The 17,446-nt window shown below is 51.1% G+C and overlaps 1 protein-coding gene across 1 annotated transcript in view; it reads left to right on the top strand.

The window, feature by feature from the left end:
• The window catches only part of LOC106572865 (sortilin), a 95,552-nt gene that overhangs the window by 57,993 nt on the left and 20,113 nt on the right, over positions 1-17,446 (top strand). The window contains exons 2-4 of the mRNA XM_014147408.2: positions 15,779-15,838; positions 16,950-17,023; positions 17,126-17,228. Coding sequence (XP_014002883.1) covers positions 15,779-15,838; positions 16,950-17,023; positions 17,126-17,228 — 237 coding nt within the window. The remainder of the gene's footprint in view (positions 1-15,778; positions 15,839-16,949; positions 17,024-17,125; positions 17,229-17,446) is intronic.

The following is a 17,446-nucleotide window of genomic DNA, read 5'->3' as shown; positions in this document are numbered from 1 at the left end:
ATGGTACAGCATTAGGTTGGAAGAGGTATGGTACAGCATTAGGTTGGGAGAGGGAGAGGCATGGTACAGCATTAGGTTGGGAGAGGGAGAGGTATTGTACAGCACTAGGTTGGGAGAGGTATGGTACAGCACTAGGTTGGGAGAGGGAGAGGTATGGTGCAGCATTAGGTTGGGAGAGGGAGAGGTATGGTGCAGCATTAGGTTGTGAGAGGTATGGTACAGCATTGGGTTGGGAGAGGTATGGTACAGCATTAGGTTGTGAGAGGGAGAGGTATGGTACAGCACTAGGTTGGGAGAGGGAGAGGTATGGTACAGCACTAGGTTGGGAGAGGGAGAGGTATGGTACAGCACTAGGTTGGGAGAGGTATGGTACAGCATTAGGTTGGGAGAGGGAGAGGTATGGTACAGAACTAGGTTGGGAGAGGGAGAGGTATGGTACAGCACTAGGTTGGGAGAGGGAGAGGTATGGTACAGCACTAGGTTGGGAGAGGGAGAGGGAGAGGTATGGTACAGCACTAGGTTGGGAGAGGTATGGTACAGCACTAGGTTGGGAGAGGTATGGTACAGCATTAGGTTGGGAGAGGGAGAGGTATGGTACAGCATTAGGTTGGGAGAGGGAGAGGTATTGTACAGCACTAGGTTGGGAGAGGTATGTTACAGCACTAGGTTGGGAGAGGGAGAGGCATTGTACAGCATTAGGTTGGGAGAGGGAGAGGCATGGTACAGCATTAGGTTGGGAGAGGTATGGTACAGCACTAGGTTGGGAGAGGTATGGTACAGCATTAGGTTGGGAGAGGGAGAGGTATGGTACAGAACTAGGTTGGGAGAGGGAGAGGTATGGTACTGCACTAGGTTGGGAGTGGGAGAGGTATGGTACAGCATTAGGTTGGGAGTGGGAGAGGCATGGTACAGCATTAGGTTGGGAGAGGGAGAGGTATTGTACAGCACTAGGTTGGGAGAGGTATGTTACAGCACTAGGTTGGGAGAGGGAGAGGCATTGTACAGCATTAGGATGGGAGAGGGAGAGGCATGGTACAGCATTAGGTTGGGAGAGGTATGGTACAGCACTAGGTTGGGAGAGGTATGGTACAGCATTAGGTTGGGAGAGGGAGCGGTATGGTACAGCACTAGGTTGGGAGAGGTATGGTACAGCATTAGGTTGGGAGAGGGAAAGGTATGGTACAGCATTAGGTTGGGAGAGGCATGGTACAGCACTAGGTTGGGAGAGGGAGAGGTATGGTGCAGCATTAGGTTGGGAGAGGGAGATGTATGGTGCAGCATTAGGTTGTGAGAGGTATGGTACAGCATTAGGTTGGGAGAGAGGGAGGTATGGTACAGCACTAGGTTGCGAGAGGGAGAGGTATGGTACAGCACTAGGTTGGGAGAAGTATGGTACAGCATTAGGTTGGGAGAGGGAGAGGTATGGTACAGAACTAGGTTGGGAGAGGGAGAGGTATGGTACAGCATTAGGTTGGGAGAGGTATGGTACAGCATTGGGTTGGGAGAGGTATGGTACAGCATTAGGTTGGGAGAGGGAGAGGTATGGTACAGCACTAGGTTGGGAGAGGGAGAGGTATGGTACAGCACTAGGTTGGGAGAGGGAGAGGTATGGTACAGCACTAGGTTGGGAGAGGGAGAGGTATTTTACAGCGTTAGGTTGGGAGAGGGAGAGGTATGGTACAGAACTAGGTTGGGAGAGGGAGAGGTATGGTACAGCACTAGGTTGGGAGAGGGAGAGGTATTGTACAGCACTAGGTTGGGAGAGGGAGAGGTATGGTACAGCACTAGGTTGGGAGAGGGAGAGGTATTGTACAGCACTAGGTTGGGAGAGGGAGAGGCATGGTACAGCACTAGGTTGGGAGAGGGAGAGGCATGGTAAAGCACTAGGTTGGGAGAGGGAGAGGCATGGTACAGCACTAGGTTGGGAGAGGCATGGTACAGCACAAGCTTGGGAGAGGGAGAGGTATTGTACATCCCTTGGTTGGGAGAGGGAGGGGCATGGTACAGCACTAGGTTGGGAGAGGGAGAGGTATGGTACAGCACTAGGTTGGGAGAGGGAGAGGTATTGTACAGCACTAGGTTGGGAGAGGTATGGTACAGCACTAGGTTGGGAGAGGGAGAGTTATGGTACAGCACTAGCTTGGGAGAGGGAGAGGTATTGTACAGCACTAGGTTGGGAGAGGTATGGTACAGCATTAGGTTGGGAGAGGGAGAGGTATGGTACAGCATTAGGTTGGGAGAGGGAGAGGCATGGTACAGCACTAGGTTGGGAGAGGGAGAGGCATGGTACAGCACTAGGTTGGGAGAGGGAGAGGCATGGTACAGCACTAGCTTGGGAGAGGGAGAGGTATGGTACAGCACTAGGTTGGGAGAGGTATGGTACAGCACTAGGTTGGGAGAGGGAGAGGTATGGTACAGCATTAGTTTGGGAGATGGAGAGGTATGGTACAGCATTAGTTTGGGAGAGGGAGAGGTATGGTACAGCACTAGGTTGGGAGAGGGAGAGGTATGGTACAGCACTAGGTTGGGAGAGGTATGGTACAGCACTAGGTTGGGAGAGGTATGGTACAGCACTAGGTTGGGAGAGGTATGGTACAGCACTAGGTTGGTAGAGGTATGGTACAGCACTAGGTTGGGAGAGGGAGAGGTATGGTACAGCACTAGGTTGGGAGAGGGAGAGGTATGGTACAGCATTAGGTTGGGAGAGGTATGGTACAGCATTAGGTTGGGAGAGGTATGGTACAGCATTAGGTTGGGAGAGGTATGGTACAGCATTAGGTTTGAAGAGGTATGGTACAGCACTAGGTTGGGAGAGGAAGAGGTATGGTACAGCACTAGGTTGGGAGAGAGAGAGGTATGGTACAGCATTAGGTTGGGAGAAGTATGGTACAGCATTAGGTTGGGAGAGGGAGAGGTATGGTACAGAACTAGGTTGGGAGAGGGAGAGGTATGGTACAGCATTAGGTTGGGAGAGGTATGGTACAGCATTGGGTTGGGAGAGGTATGGTACAGCATTAGGTTGGGAGAGGGAGAGGTATGGTACAGCACTAGGTTGGGAGAGGGAGAGGTATGGTACAGCACTAGGTTGGGAGAGGGAGAGGTATGGTACAGCACTAGGTTGGGAGAGGGAGAGGTATTTTACAGCGTTAGGTTGGGAGAGGGAGAGGTATGGTACAGAACTAGGTTGGGAGAGGGAGAGGTATGGTACAGCACTAGGTTGGGAGAGGGAGAGGTATTGTACAGCACTAGGTTGGGAGAGGGAGAGGTATGGTACAGCACTAGGTTGGGAGAGGGAGAGGTATTGTACAGCACTAGGTTGGGAGAGGGAGAGGCATGGTACAGCACTAGGTTGGGAGAGGGAGAGGCATGGTAAAGCACTAGGTTGGGAGAGGGAGAGGCATGGTACAGCACTAGGTTGGGAGAGGCATGGTACAGCACAAGCTTGGGAGAGGGAGAGGTATTGTACATCCCTTGGTTGGGAGAGGGAGGGGCATGGTACAGCACTAGGTTGGGAGAGGGAGAGGTATGGTACAGCACTAGGTTGGGAGAGGGAGAGGTATTGTACAGCACTAGGTTGGGAGAGGTATGGTACAGCACTAGGTTGGGAGAGGGAGAGTTATGGTACAGCACTAGCTTGGGAGAGGGAGAGGTATTGTACAGCACTAGGTTGGGAGAGGTATGGTACAGCATTAGGTTGGGAGAGGGAGAGGTATGGTACAGCATTAGGTTGGGAGAGGGAGAGGCATGGTACAGCACTAGGTTGGGAGAGGGAGAGGCATGGTACAGCACTAGGTTGGGAGAGGGAGAGGCATGGTACAGCACTAGCTTGGGAGAGGGAGAGGTATGGTACAGCACTAGGTTGGGAGAGGTATGGTACAGCACTAGGTTGGGAGAGGGAGAGGTATGGTACAGCATTAGTTTGGGAGATGGAGAGGTATGGTACAGCATTAGTTTGGGAGAGGGAGAGGTATGGTACAGCACTAGGTTGGGAGAGGGAGAGGTATGGTACAGCACTAGGTTGGGAGAGGTATGGTACAGCACTAGGTTGGGAGAGGTATGGTACAGCACTAGGTTGGGAGAGGTATGGTACAGCACTAGGTTGGTAGAGGTATGGTACAGCACTAGGTTGGGAGAGGGAGAGGTATGGTACAGCACTAGGTTGGGAGAGGGAGAGGTATGGTACAGCATTAGGTTGGGAGAGGTATGGTACAGCATTAGGTTGGGAGAGGTATGGTACAGCATTAGGTTGGGAGAGGTATGGTACAGCATTAGGTTTGAAGAGGTATGGTACAGCACTAGGTTGGGAGAGGAAGAGGTATGGTACAGCACTAGGTTGGGAGAGAGAGAGGTATGGTACAGCATTAGGTTGGGAGAGGTATGGTACAGCATTAGGTTGGAAGAGGTATGGTACAGCATTAGGTTGGGAGAGGGAGAGGCATGGTACAGCATTAGGTTGGGAGAGGGAGAGGTATTGTACAGGACTAGGTTGGGAGAGGTATGGTACAGCACTAGGTTGGGAGAGGGAGAGGTATGGTGCAGCATTAGGTTGGGAGAGGGAGAGGTATGGTGCAGCATTAGGTTGTGAGAGGTATGGTACAGCATTGGGTTGGGAGAGGTATGGTACAGCATTAGGTTGTGAGAGGGAGAGGTATGGTACAGCACTAGGTTGGGAGAGGGAGAGGTATGGTACAGCACTAGGTTGGGAGAGGGAGAGGAATGGTACAGCACTAGGTTGGGAGAGGTATGGTACAGCATTAGGTTGGGAGAGGGAAAGGTATGGTACAGAACTAGGTTGGGAGAGGGAGAGGTATGGTACAGCACTAGGTTGGGAGAGGGAGAGGTATGGTACAGCACTAGGTTGGGAGAGGGAGAGGGAGAGGTATGGTACAGCACTAGGTTGGGAGAGGTATGGTACAGCACTAGGTTGGGAGAGGTATGGTACAGCATTAGGTTGGGAGAGGGAGAGGTATGGTACAGAACTAGGTTGGGAGAGGGAGAGGTATGGTACTGCACTAGGTTGGGAGTGGGAGAGGCATGGTACAGCATTAGGTTGGGAGAGGGAGAGGTATTGTACAGCACTAGGTTGGGAGAGGTATGTTACAGCACTAGGTTGGGAGAGGGAGAGGTATGGTACAGCACTAGGTTGGGAGAGGGAGAGGTATTGTACAGCACTAGGTTGGGAGAGGTATGGTACAGCACTAGGTTGGGAGAGGGAGAGTTATGGTACAGCACTAGCTTGGGAGAGGGAGAGGTATTGTACAGCACTAGGTTGGGAGAGGTATGGTACAGCATTAGGTTGGGAGAGGGAGAGGTATGGTACAGCATTAGGTTGGGAGAGGGAGAGGCATGGTACAGCACTAGGTTGGGAGAGGGAGAGGCATGGTACAGCACTAGGTTGGGAGAGGGAGAGGCATGGTACAGCACTAGCTTGGGAGAGGGAGAGGTATGGTACAGCACTAGGTTGGGAGAGGTATGGTACAGCACTAGGTTGGGAGAGGGAGAGGTATGGTACAGCATTAGTTTGGGAGATGGAGAGGTATGGTACAGCATTAGTTTGGGAGAGGGAGAGGTATGGTACAGCACTAGGTTGGGAGAGGGAGAGGTATGGTACAGCACTAGGTTGGGAGAGGTATGGTACAGCACTAGGTTGGGAGAGGTATGGTACAGCACTAGGTTGGGAGAGGTATGGTACAGCACTAGGTTGGTAGAGGTATGGTACAGCACTAGGTTGGGAGAGGGAGAGGTATGGTACAGCACTAGGTTGGGAGAGGGAGAGGTATGGTACAGCATTAGGTTGGGAGAGGTATGGTACAGCATTAGGTTGGGAGAGGTATGGTACAGCATTAGGTTGGGAGAGGTATGGTACAGCATTAGGTTTGAAGAGGTATGGTACAGCACTAGGTTGGGAGAGGAAGAGGTATGGTACAGCACTAGGTTGGGAGAGAGAGAGGTATGGTACAGCATTAGGTTGGGAGAGGTATGGTACAGCATTAGGTTGGAAGAGGTATGGTACAGCATTAGGTTGGGAGAGGGAGAGGCATGGTACAGCATTAGGTTGGGAGAGGGAGAGGTATTGTACAGGACTAGGTTGGGAGAGGTATGGTACAGCACTAGGTTGGGAGAGGGAGAGGTATGGTGCAGCATTAGGTTGGGAGAGGGAGAGGTATGGTGCAGCATTAGGTTGTGAGAGGTATGGTACAGCATTGGGTTGGGAGAGGTATGGTACAGCATTAGGTTGTGAGAGGGAGAGGTATGGTACAGCACTAGGTTGGGAGAGGGAGAGGTATGGTACAGCACTAGGTTGGGAGAGGGAGAGGAATGGTACAGCACTAGGTTGGGAGAGGTATGGTACAGCATTAGGTTGGGAGAGGGAAAGGTATGGTACAGAACTAGGTTGGGAGAGGGAGAGGTATGGTACAGCACTAGGTTGGGAGAGGGAGAGGTATGGTACAGCACTAGGTTGGGAGAGGGAGAGGGAGAGGTATGGTACAGCACTAGGTTGGGAGAGGTATGGTACAGCACTAGGTTGGGAGAGGTATGGTACAGCATTAGGTTGGGAGAGGGAGAGGTATGGTACAGAACTAGGTTGGGAGAGGGAGAGGTATGGTACTGCACTAGGTTGGGAGTGGGAGAGGCATGGTACAGCATTAGGTTGGGAGAGGGAGAGGTATTGTACAGCACTAGGTTGGGAGAGGTATGTTACAGCACTAGGTTGGGAGAGGGAGAGGCATTGTACAGCATTAGGTTGGGAGAGGGAGAGGCATGGTACAGCATTAGGTTGGGAGAGGTATGGTACAGCACTAGGTTGGGAGAGGTATGGTACAGCATTAGGTTGGGAGAGGGAGAGGTATGGTACAGCATTAGGTTGGGAGAGGGAGAGGGAGAGGTATGGTACAGCACTAGGTTGGGAGAGGTATGGTACAGCACTAGGTTGGGAGAGGTATGGTACAGCATTAGGTTGGGAGAGGGAGAGGTATGGTACAGAACTAGGTTGGGAGAGGGAGAGGTATGGTACTGCACTAGGTTGGGAGTGGGAGAGGTATGGTACAGCATTAGGTTGGGAGAGGTATGGTACAGCATTAGGTTGGGAGTGGGAGAGGTATGGTACAGCATTAGGTTGGGAGTGGGAGAGGCATGGTACAGCATTAGGTTGGGAGAGGGAGAGGTATTGTACAGCACTAGGTTGGGAGAGGTATGTTACAGCACTAGGTTGGGAGAGGGAGAGGCATTGTACAGCATTAGGTTGGGAGAGGGAGAGGCATGGTACAGCATTAGGTTGGGAGAGGTATGGTACAGCATTAGGTTGGGAGAGGGAGAGGTATGGTACAGCATTAGGTTGGGAGAGGGAGAGGTATGGTACAGCATTAGGTTGGGAGAGGTATGGTACAGCACTAGGTTGGGAGAGGGAGCGGTATGGTACAGCACTAGGTTGGGAGAGGTATGGTACAGCATTAGGTTGGGAGAGGGAAAGGTATGGTACAGCATTAGGTTGGGAGAGGCATGGTACAGCACTAGGTTGGGAGAGGGAGAGGTATGGTGCAGCATTAGGTTGGGAGAGGGAGAGGTATGGTGCAGCATTAGGTTGTGAGAGGTATGGTACAGCATTAGGTTGGGAGAGGGAGAGGTATGGTACAGCACTAGGTTGCGAGAGGGAGAGGTATGGTACAGCACTAGGTTGGGAGAAGTATGGTACAGCATTAGGTTGGGAGAGGGAGAGGTATGGTACAGAACTAGGTTGGGAGAGGGAGAGGTATGGTACAGCATTAGGTTGGGAGAGGCATGGTACAGCACTAGGTTGGGAGAGGGAGAGGTATGGTGCAGCATTAGGTTGGGAGAGGGAGAGGTATGGTGCAGCATTAGGTTGTGAGAGGTATGGTACAGCATTAGGTTGGGAGAGGGAGAGGTATGGTACAGCACTAGGTTGCGAGAGGGAGAGGTATGGTACAGCACTAGGTTGGGAGAAGTATGGTACAGCATTAGGTTGGGAGAGGGAGAGGTATGGTACAGAACTAGGTTGGGAGAGGGAGAGGTATGGTACAGCATTAGGTTGGGAGAGGTATGGTACAGCATTGGGTTGGGAGAGGTATGGTACAGCATTAGGTTGGGAGAGGGAGAGGTATGGTACAGCACTAGGTTGGGAGAGGGAGAGGTATGGTACAGCACTAGGTTGGGAGAGGTATGGTACAGCATTAGGTTGGGAGAGGGGGAGGTATGGTACAGAACTAGGTTGGGAGAGGGAGAGGTATGGTACAGCACTAGGTTGGGAGAGGGAGAGGTATGGTACAGCATTAGGTTGGGAGAGGTATGGTACAGCATTAGGTTGGGAGATGGAGAGGTATGGTACAGCATTAGGTTGGGAGAGGGAGAGGGAGAGGTATGGTACAGCATTAGGTTGGGAGAGGGAGAGGTATGGTACAGCACTAGGTTGGGAGAGGGAGCGGTATGGTACAGCACTAGGTTGGGAGAGGTATGGTACAGCATTAGGTTGGGAGAGGGAAAGGTATGGTACAGCATTAGGTTGGGAGAGGCATGGTACAGCACTAGGTTGGGAGAGGGAGAGGTATGGTGCAGCATTATGTTGGGAGAGGGAGAGGTATGGTGCAGCATTAGGTTGTGAGAGGTATGGTACAGCATTGGGTTGGGAGAGGTATGGTACAGCATTAGGTTGGGAGAGGGAGAGGTATGGTACAGCACTAGGTTGCGAGAGGGAGAGGTATGGTACAGCACTAGGTTGGGAGAAGTATGGTACAGCATTAGGTTGGGAGAGGGAGAGGTATGGTACAGAACTAGGTTTGGAGAGGGAGAGGTATGGTACAGCACTAGGTTGGGAGAGGGAGAGGTATGGTACAGCATTAGGTTGGGAGAGGTATGGTACAGTATTGGGTTGGGAGAGGTATGGTACAGCATTAGGTTGGGAGAGGGAGAGGTATGGTACAGCACTAGGTTGGGAGAGGGAGAGGTATGGTACAGCACTAGGTTGGGAGAGGTATGGTACAGCATTAGGTTGGGAGAGGGAGAGGTATGGTACAGAACTAGGTTGGGAGAGGGAGAGGTATGGTACAGAACTAGGTTGGGAGAGGGAGAGGTATGGTACAGCACTAGGTTGGGAGAGGGAGAGGTATGGTACAGCATTAGGTTGGGAGAGGTATGGTACAGCATTAGGTTGGGAGATGGAGAGGTATGGTACAGCATTAGGTTGGGAGAGGGAGAGGGAGAGGTATGGTACAGCACTAGGTTGGGAGAGGTATGGTACAGCACTAGGTTGGGAGAGGTATGGTACAGCATTAGGTTGGGAGAGGGAGCGGTATGGTACAGCACTAGGTTGGGAGAGGTATGGTACAGCATTAGGTTGGGAGAGGGAAAGGTATGGTACAGCATTAGGTTGGGAGAGGCATGGTACAGCACTAGGTTGGGAGAGGTATGGTACAGCACTAGGTTGGGAGAGGTATGGTACAGCATTAGGTTGGCAGAGGGAGAGGTATGGTACAGAACTAGGTTGGGAGAGGGAGAGGTATGGTACAGCACTAGGTTGGGAGTGGGAGAGGTATGGTACAGCATTAGGTTGGGAGTGGGAGAGGTATGGTACAGCATTAGGTTGGGAGTGGGAGAGGTATGGTACAGCATTACGTTGGGAGAGGGAGAGGTATGGTACAGCACTAGGTTGGGAGAGGGAGAGGTATGGTACAGCACTAGGTTGGGAGAGGTATGGTACAGCACTAGGTTGGGAGAGGGAGCGGTATGGTACAGCACTAGGTTGGGAGAGGTATGGTACAGCATTAGGTTGGGAGAGGTATGGTACAGCATTAGGTTGGGAGAGGTATGGTACAGCATTAGGTTGGGAGAGGGAGAGGTATGGTACAGCACTAGGTTGGGAGAGGGAGCGGTATGGTACAGCACTAGGTTGGGAGAGGTATGGTACAGCATTAGGTTGGGAGAGGGAGAGGTATGGTACAGCATTAGGTTGGGAGAGGGAGAGGTATGGTACAGCATTAGGTTGGGAGAGGTATGGTACAGCATTAGGTTGGGAGAGGCATGGTACAGCACTAGGTTGGGAGAGGGAGAGGTATGGTACAGCACTAGGTTGGGAGAGGGAGAGGTATGGTACAGCATTAGGTTGGGAGAGGTATGGTACAGCATTAGGTTGGGAGAGGTATGGTACAGCATTAGGTTGGGAGAGGGAGATGTATGGTACAGCATTAGGTTGGGAGAGGTATGGTACAGCACTAGGTTGGGAGAGGTATGGTACAGCACTAGGTCGGGAGAGGTATGGTACAGCACTAGGTTGGGAGAGGGAGAGGTATGGTACAGCACTAGGTTGGGAGAGAGAGAGGGATGGTACATCATTAGGTTGGGAGAGGGAGAGGTATGGTACAGCACTAGGTTGGGAGAGAGAGAGGGATGGTACATCATTAGGTTGGGAGAGGGAGAGGTATGGTACAGCACTAGGTTGGGAGAGAGAGAGGGATGGTACATCATTAGGTTGGGAGAGGGAGAGGTATGGTACAGCACTAGGTTGGGAGAGGGAGAGGTATGGTACAGCACTAGGTTGGGAGAGGTATGGTACAGCACTAGGTTGGGAGAGGTATGGTACAGCACTAGGTTGGGAGAGGTATGGTACAGCACTAGGTTGGGAGAGGTATGGTACAGCACTAGGTTGGGAGAGGTATGGTACAGCACTAGGTTGGGAGAGGTATGGTACAGCACTAGGTTGGGAGAGGGAGAGGTATGGTACAGCACTAGGTTGGGAGAGGGAGAGGTATGGTACAGCACTAGGTTGGGAGAGGGAGAGGTATGGTACAGCACTAGGTTGGGAGAGGGAGCGGTATGGTACAGCACTAGGTAGGGAGAGGTATGGTACGCACTAGGTTGGGAGAGGTATGGTACAGCACTAGGTTGGGAGAGGGAGAGGTATGGTACAGCACTAGGTTGGGAGAGGGAGAGGTATGGTACAGCACTAGGTTGGGAGAGGGAGAGGTATGGTACAGCATTAGGTAGGGAGAGGTATGGTACAGCACTAGGTTGGGAGAGGGAGAGGTATGGTACAGCACTAGGTTGGGAGAGGGAGAGGTATTTTACAGCGTTAGGTTGGGAGAGGGAGAGGTATGGTACAGAACTAGGTTGGAGAGGGAGAGGTATGGTACAGCACAAGGTTGGGAGAGGGAGAGGTATTGTACAGCACTAGGTTGGGAGAGGGAGAGGTATGGTACAGCATTAGGTAGGGAGAGGTATGGTACAGAACTAGGTTGGGAGAGGGAGAGGTATGGTACAGCATTAGGTAGGGAGAGGTATGGTACAGCATTAGGTAGGGAGAGGTATGGTACAGCACTAGTTTGGGAGAGGGAGAGGTATGGTACAGCACTAGGTTGGGAGAGGGAGAGGTATTTTACAGCGTTAGGTTGGGAGAGGGAGAGGTATGGTACAGAACAAGGTTGGGAGAGGGAGAGGTATTGTACAGCACTAGGTTGGGAGAGGGAGAGGTATGGTACAGCACTAGGTTGGGAGAGGGAGAGGTATTGTACAGCACTAGGTTGGGAGAGGGAGAGGCATGGTACAGCACTAGGTTGGGAGAGGGAGAGGCATGGTACAGCACTAGGTTGGGAGAGGGAGAGGCATGGTACAGCACTAGGTTGGGAGAGGCATGGTACAGCACAAGCTTGGGAGAGGGAGAGGTATTGTACATCCCTTGGTTGGGAGAGGGAGGGGCATGGTACAGCACTAGGTTGGGAGAGGGAGAGGTATGGTACAGCACTAGGTTGGGAGAGGGAGAGGTATTGTACAGCACTAGGTTGGGAGAGGTATGGTACAGCACTAGGTTGGGAGAGGGAGAGTTATGGTACAGCACTAGCTTGGGAGAGGGAGAGGTATTGTACAGCACTAGGTTGGGAGAGGTATGGTACAGCATTAGGTTGGGAGAGGGAGAGGTATGGTACAGCATTAGGTTGGGAGAGGGAGAGGCATGGTACAGCACTAGGTTGGGAGAGGGAGAGGCATGGTACAGCACTAGCTTGGGAGAGGGAGAGGTATTGTACATCCCTTGGTTGGGAGAGGGAGGGGCATGGTACAGCACTAGGTTGGGAGAGGGAGAGGTATGGTACAGCACTAGGTTGGGAGAGGTATGGTACAGCACTAGGTTGGGAGAGGGAGAGGTATGGTACAGCATTAGTTTGGGAGAGGGAGAGGTATGGTACAGCATTAGTTTGGGAGAGGGAGAGGTATGGTACAGCACTAGGTTGGGAGAGGGAGAGGTATGGTACAGCACTAGGTTGGGAGAGGTATGGTACAGCATTAGTTTGGGAGAGGGAGAGGTATGGTACAGCACTAGGTTGGGAGAGGTATGGTACAGCACTAGGTTGGGAGAGGTATGGTACAGCACTAGGTTGGGAGAGGTATGGTACAGCACTAGGTTGGGAGAGGGAGAGGTATGGTACAGCACTAGGTTGGGAGAGGGAGAGGTATGGTACAGCACTAGGTTGGGAGAGGGAGAGGTATGGTACAGCATTAGGTTGGGAGAGGTATGGTACAGCATTAGGTTGGGAGAGGTATGGTACAGCATTAGGTTGGAAGAGGTATGGTACAGCACTAGGTTGGGAGAGGAAGAGGTATGGTACAGCACTAGGTTGGGAGAGGAAGAGGTATGGTACAGCACTAGGTTGGGAGAGGAAGAGGTATGGTACAGCACTAGGTTGGGAGAGAGAGAGGTATGGTACAGCATTAGGTTGGGAGAGGTATGGTACAGCATTAGGTTGGGAGAGGTATGGTACAGCACTAGGTTGGGAGAGGGAGAGGTATGGTACAGCACTAGGTTGGGAGAGGGAGAGGTATGGTACAGCATTAGGTTGGGAGAGGTATGGTACAGCATTAGGTTGGGAGAGGTATGGTACAGCATTAGGTTGGAAGAGGTATGGTACAGCACTAGGTTGGGAGAGGAAGAGGTATGGTACAGCACTAGGTTGGGAGAGGAAGAGGTATGGTACAGCACTAGGTTGGGAGAGAGAGAGGTATGGTACAGCATTAGGTTGGGAGAGGTATGGTACAGCATTAGGTTGGAAGAGGTATGGTACAGCATTAGGTTGGGAGAGGGAGAGGCATGGTACAGCATTAGGTTGGGAGAGGGAGAGGTATTGTACAGCACTAGGTTGGGAGAGGTATGGTACAGCACTAGGTTGGGAGAGGGAGAGGTATGGTGCAGCATTAGGTTGGGAGAGGGAGAGGTATGGTGCAGCATTAGGTTGGGAGAGGGAGAGGTATGGTGCAGCATTGGGTTGGGAGAGGTATGGTACAGCATTAGGTTGTGAGAGGGAGAGGTATGGTACAGCACTAGGTTGGGAGAGGTATGGTACAGCACTAGGTTGGGAGAGGGAGAGGTATGGTACAGCACTAGGTTGGGAGAGGTATGGTACAGCATTAGGTTGGGAGAGGGAGAGGTATGGTACAGCATTAGGTTGGGAGAGGGAGAGGTATGGTACAGAACTAGGTTGGGAGAGGGAGAGGTATGGTACAGCACTAGGTTGGGAGAGGGAGAGGTATGGTACAGCATTAGGTTGGGAGAGGTATGGTACAGCATTAGGTTGGGAGATGGAGAGGTATGGTACAGCATTAGGTTGGGAGAGGGAGAGGGAGAGGTATGGTACAGCACTAGGTTGGGAGAGGTATGGTACAGCACTAGGTTGGGAGAGGTATGGTACAGAACTAGGTTGGGAGAGGGAGAGGTATGGTACTGCATTAGGTTGGGAGTGGGAGAGGTATGGTACAGCATTACGTTGGGAGAGGGAGAGGTATGGTACAGCACTAGGTTGGGAGAGGTATGGTACAGCACTAGGTTGGGAGAGGGAGAGGTATGGTACAGCACTAGGTTGGGAGAGGGAGAGGTATGGTACAGCACTAGGTTGGGAGAGGGAGAGGTATGGTACAGCACTAGGTTGGGAGAGGGAGAGGTATGGTACAGCACTAGGTTGGGAGAGGGAGAGGTATGGTACTGCACTAGGTTGGGAGAGGGAGAGGTATGGTACAGCACTAGGTTGGGAGAGGTATGGTACAGCACTAGGTTGGGAGAGGGAGAGGTATGGTACAGCACTAGGTTGGGAGAGGGAGAGGTATGGTACAGAACTAGGTTGGGAGAGGGAGAGGTATGGTACTGCACTAGGTTGGGAGTGGGAGAGTTATGGTACAGCATTACGTTGGGAGAGGGAGAGGTATGGTACAGCACTAGGTTGGGAGAGGTATGGTACAGCACTAGGTTGGGAGAGGTATGGTACAGCATTAGGTTGGGAGAGGGAGAGGTATGGTACAGCACTTGGTTGGGAGAGGGAGAGGTATGGTACAGCATTAGGTTGGGAGAGGTATGGTACAGCATTAGGTTGGGAGAGGGAGAGGTATGGTACAGCATTAGGTTGGGAGAGGTATGGTACAGTATTAGGTTGGGAGAGGCATTGTACAGCACTAGGTTGGGAGAGGGAGAGGTATGGTACAGCATTAGGTTGGGAGAGGTATGGTACAGCATTAGGTTGGGAGAGGGAGAGGCATTGTACAGCACTAGGTTGGGAGAGATAGAGGGATGGTACATCATTAGGTTGGGAGAGGGAGAGGTATGGTACAGCACTAGGTTGGGAGAGGGAGAGGTATGGTACAGCACTAGGTTGGGAGAGGGAGAGGTATGGTACAGCACTAGGTTGGGAGAGGTATGGTACAGCACTAGGTTGGGAGAGGTATGGTACAGCACTAGGTTGGGAGAGGTATGGTACAGCACTAGGTTGGGAGAGGGAGAGGTATGGTACAGCACTAGGTTGGGAGAGGGAGAGGTATGGTACAGCACTAGGTTGGGAGAGGGAGAGGTATGGTACAGCACTAGGTTGGGAGAGGGAGAGGTATGGTACAGCACTAGGTTGGGAGAGGGAGCGGTATGGTACAGCACTAGGTTGGGAGAGGTATGGTACAGCACTAGGTTGGGAGAGGGAGAGGGAGAGGTATGGTACAGCACTAGGTTGGGAGAGGGAGAGGTATGGTACAGCATTAGGTTGGGAGAGGGAGAGGCATGGTACAGCATTAGGTTGGGAGAGGGAGAGGTATGGTACAGCATTAGGTAGGGAGAGGGAGAGGTATGGTACAGCATTAGGTAGGGAGAGGGAGAGGTATGGTACAGCATTAGGTAGGGAGAGGGAGAGGTATGGTACAGCATTAGTTTGGGAGAGGTATGGTACAGCATTAGTTTGGGAGAGGTATGGTACAGCATTAGGGAGGGAGAGGTATGGTACAGCATTAGGGAGGGAGAGGTATGGTACAGCATTAGGGAGGGAGAGGTATGGTACAGCATTAGGGAGGGAGAGGTATGGTACAGCATTAGGGAGGGAGAGGTATGGTACAGCACTAGGTAGGGAGAGGTAGAGGTATGTTACAGCATTAGGTAGGGAGAGGGAGAGGTATGGTACAGCACTAGGTTGGGAGAGGGAGAGGTATGGTACAGCACTAGGTTGGGCGAGGGAGAGGTATGGTACAGCATTAGCTTCACGGCTGGTTGAAAAGATGCTACTGGCATGTGAACACAGTCAGATTAGGGGAATTACTTTATTGCAATTTCCTTTATTACTTTATGAGGCCTACATTATCAGACCCACTGCTGCTAGTATTTAAGGTCATGTATGAATGAAACCATTTCTGGATGACTCACACACTGCATGAGTAATGTGATGGCTTACACATGATGTTATACATGATGTTGTGATGGATATCAGTCTGTGAACAATAAACAGAACGTGTCTGCTTTTCTCTCTTTTCCTCTCAGTTTTCCTTCAATGACCTGAGTGGGTCCGTGTCACTGGCCTGGGTTGGAGACTCCACCGGGGTGAGTTTGGTGTTCCATTCTGTCCCTATTACGTACTGATATAACTAAATGATCGTTATGTCAAACCAGAGTCTCAAACTTATAGATGGAATGAAGTGTTGTATAACTATCCTTACTGGTGTTCTATAGTAGACCTTACTGGTGTTCTATACCAGACCTTACTGGTGTTCTATAGTAGACCTTACTGGTGTTCTATAGTAGACCTTACTGGTGTTCTATAGTAGACCTTACTGGTGTTCTATAGTAGACCTTACTGGTGTTCTATAGTAGACCTTACTGGTGTTCTATACCAGACCTTACTGGTGTTCTATACCAGACCTTACTGGTGTTCTATAGTAGACCTTACTGGTGTTCTATAGTAGACCTTACTGGTGTTCTATACCAGACCTTACTGGTGTTCTATAGTAGACCTTACTGGTGTTCTATAGTAGACCTTACTGGTGTTCTATAGTAGACCTTACTGGTGTTCTATAGTAGACCTTACTGGTGTTCTGTAGTAGACCTTACTGGTGTTCTGTAGTAGACCTTACTGGTGTTCTATACCGGACCTTACTGGTGTTCTATACCGGACCTTACTGGTGTTCTATACCGGACCTTACTGGTGTTCTATACCGGACCTTACTGGTGTTCTATACCGGACCTTACTGGTGTTCTATACCGGACCTTACTGGTGTTCTATACCGGACCGTACTGGGGTTCTATACCGGACCGTACTGGGGTTCTATACCGGACCGTACTGGGGTTCTATACCGGACCTTACTGGTGTTCTATACCGGACCTTACTGGTGTTCTATACCGGACCTTACTGGTGTTCTATACCGGACCGTACTGGTGTTCTATACCGGACCGTACTGGTGTTCTATACCGGACCGTACAAGGGGTTCTATACCGGACCGTACAAGGGGTTCTATACCGGACCGTACAAGGGGTTCTATACCGGACCGTACAAGGGGTTCTATACCGGACCGTACAAGGGGTTCTATACCGGACCTTACAAGGGGTTCTATACCGGACCTTACAAGGGGTTCTATGCCAGACCTTACTGGGGTTTTATGCCAGACCTTACGGGCGCGCTCTATGCCAGTCCTAAAGCTAGACTTGTTCTCTACAGGTCATCCTGGCTTTGACAACATTCCAGGTTCCATTCTTCATGTTGAGATTCGCCCAGTCCAAACTCTATCGAAGGTAAGAGCAGACTGATTCATCACCAGTTGTGTCAAAGATTTTCTGTGATAAAATATAGCCAGATATTATTTGAGTTGTTGAATATTAAGTTTGCTTCCTCAGTGAGAACTATGGGAAGTCGTTCCAGGATGTCACAAACCTCATCAACAACACTTTCATCAGAACAGAGTTCGGCATCGCCATCGGACCAGAGAACTCTGGGAAGGTAAGATGTGTTTTTAGAACCTGTGAACTATCTTACGTGTTAATGGCATGTTCTAGAAGACAAATTTCTGAAATTAATGGCAACACTTTACTGAAAGACTGCAGGTATAACCTTGTTAGTTTTCTATGCATGTATGAACCTTTACTGTCCCGTATCAAGGCTTATAGTATGTTATATCTCCCTAATGTATCAAAAGACGTGTGATGTTGTAGACCACT

This window comes from Salmo salar, chromosome ssa15 (genome assembly GCF_905237065.1).
Source record: "Salmo salar chromosome ssa15, Ssal_v3.1, whole genome shotgun sequence".
NCBI lineage: Eukaryota > Metazoa > Chordata > Actinopteri > Salmoniformes > Salmonidae > Salmo > Salmo salar.
This window is presented reverse-complemented; position numbering and strand designations above follow the sequence as displayed.